Source organism: Quercus lobata, chromosome 11, assembly GCF_001633185.2.
Source record: "Quercus lobata isolate SW786 chromosome 11, ValleyOak3.0 Primary Assembly, whole genome shotgun sequence".
NCBI lineage: Eukaryota > Viridiplantae > Streptophyta > Magnoliopsida > Fagales > Fagaceae > Quercus > Quercus lobata.
In genome coordinates, this window is record NC_044914.1 from 36675415 (window position 1) to 36677532 (window position 2118).

General features: G+C 42.6%; 1 protein-coding gene across 1 annotated transcript; it reads left to right on the forward strand.

The window, feature by feature from the left end:
* Positions 1-241: 241 nt before the first annotated feature.
* Positions 242-1594, forward strand: LOC115967773. Its single transcript, XM_031086917.1, has 3 exons — positions 242-407; positions 493-887; positions 957-1594. The coding sequence occupies exons 1-3, from the start codon at positions 305-307 to the stop codon at positions 1011-1013; spliced, it is 555 nt and encodes a 184-aa protein (XP_030942777.1). The 5' UTR covers positions 242-304; the 3' UTR covers positions 1014-1594.
* Positions 1595-2118: the final 524 nt, after the last annotated feature.

Here is a 2118-nt window from a genome sequence, read left to right on the forward strand (position 1 = left end):
CCTTTGTTGAGGTTCGTGTGCGACACCTCCGACTCTAACAGGAACTAGAAGAGTCGCTGTTTTTTCATAAAGGGTGACAAGTGGATGTGTCACCCTAGTGACCAAGAGTTCATGCCCGTCTACAAAACATGGGGTATAATGCCCCCGTCTGGTATGCATTCGTCTGTATTTAGGTTTTTCATTGTGTTAGTTTTACTTGTTACTTTAACTGCCTCCTTTTGCAGCTTGGGACTGTCAACAAGTCTCACTTGAGCAGTGGAGCTTTTTGAAGAAAAAAAAATTTAACAAAACCAAGCTGTTAGAGATGACGTGGGCTAAGTTAGCCAACTTAGATACTCTCCACTGGTATTGTGACAGACTAGAGCCCACAACAGCTGCCCAACGCTATGACCGTCAAGTACACCAATGTAAGTCCGTTGCCCAATACTTTGGTTTCTTTGTTTTAAATTATCTAACTCCTGATATTTGTCCACCTTTGTGCATAAATGGAAGACAGCAAGAGAAGGGCTTTCATCAAGCAGCAAGTTGCGAAGAAAAAACAAGAGGAGACTCAACCCCCTAAGGGGATAGGTTTGGCCAACCCATCTACCAAAAGGAAGTCATCGAAGAAGACTGACCATCTTTCAAAAAAGCCCAAAGTTGTCCATGAGTCCATTGTGGGGTTAAAGGCTGAGACCAAGAAGATGGTCACTCCGATAGGTCCAGGAAAGGGCAAGGGACTCATGATGGGCCCTGTCCACACCGAAAAACCACCCGTCCTCCTCTGTGAGGCCTCTAAGTATACGCTGGAGCAGCTCTCGTCCATAATCACAACTGACGACTATGAGGACTTAAGCAACCATGCAACAGAAGCTATGGAGGAAACGAGCCTTTTTAGCATTGCACAAGTAATTGTGTCCGTCCCCATTCTCTTTTTCTTTCTTTTTCCTGGTTTCTAACCCTTATTTTGTTTCCAGGCGATGCTAATGATGAAAGGGTTACCTAAACCACGAGCCAGCGCTAAACCATGTTAGGGCGAAGGCGAGTTTGACAGAAGATAAGCTTGCTGAATCTGAAGGCTTGGAAGACGGTTTAGGAGAAGAAGTTAGCTCTGTCAGAGCAAGTTCGAGGTGAGTTGGAGAAGCAGACGGAGGTACTACGGCAGATTCTTGAGGATAAAGAAAAAGAGATCCAAACTGCCAACAATCAGCTCCGTCAGGCCAAGGAAGAGGCGACGCAAGAGTATCACGACTCCGACGCTTACTTGACAAAGCTCGGTGGTACTTATGCAGACGGCTTCGACGACTGCCTCCATCAAGTCAAAACTTCTTTTCCAAACCTAGATTTGTCACATGTTACTATTGACGCCCAGGCCCAAACCTCAGTTCAGCCCGTTCACTCTGAGAACACAGATGAATTATTCGCTAATCATGCCCTTGTTGACAACCTTCTTGGTGATGGAGAGACTGCTCCTATTGAAAGTCAAATCAAACTCGTCGATGACAGCACCTGTCAACCTGATGAAGTTCAAGTTGTAGAAGAGAGAGATGAGGATACTCCCGTCCAGCAGTAATTTTTTTATTTTTTATTTTTCATTTTTTTATGGCTAATATGTAAAGATTTTGAAGAACAGTTTATGCCGTTGCTTTCTGTATCTAGACTTCTCCCTTCATGGGCTTTCGTAATATATTGATTACTTATTATAAATTATCCGTCTACTTTTATTCCTGTAGATGAATCCGTTCAGTTTATGGTTATATAAATATAACTCATTCTTTAGGATGAATCCATCTACCTTGTAGGTTTAAGCAAAAAAATTTGAGCCTGACGAGCTCAAGTCGTCCTCTTGGGATGATTCGTTTGCTATATGGACTTTGTAAATTTGAGCTATTATTTTTGGGATGATTTCATCCAATTTAAGGACCTATTAAATATAAGCTCTTTCAAGATGAGTCTATCCACTTTATGGACTTGAAGTTGAACCTGTACACTTTTATGGACTGATCATCCTCTTGGATGAACCTGTCCTCTTATGGACTTGTGATTTTAACTCGTGTGGTTGAACCCATCTGCTTTATGAACTTGCCATTAGCCAGCATCCTTTAGAGATGAGACCCGTTCACTTTGGGCTTGTCATTA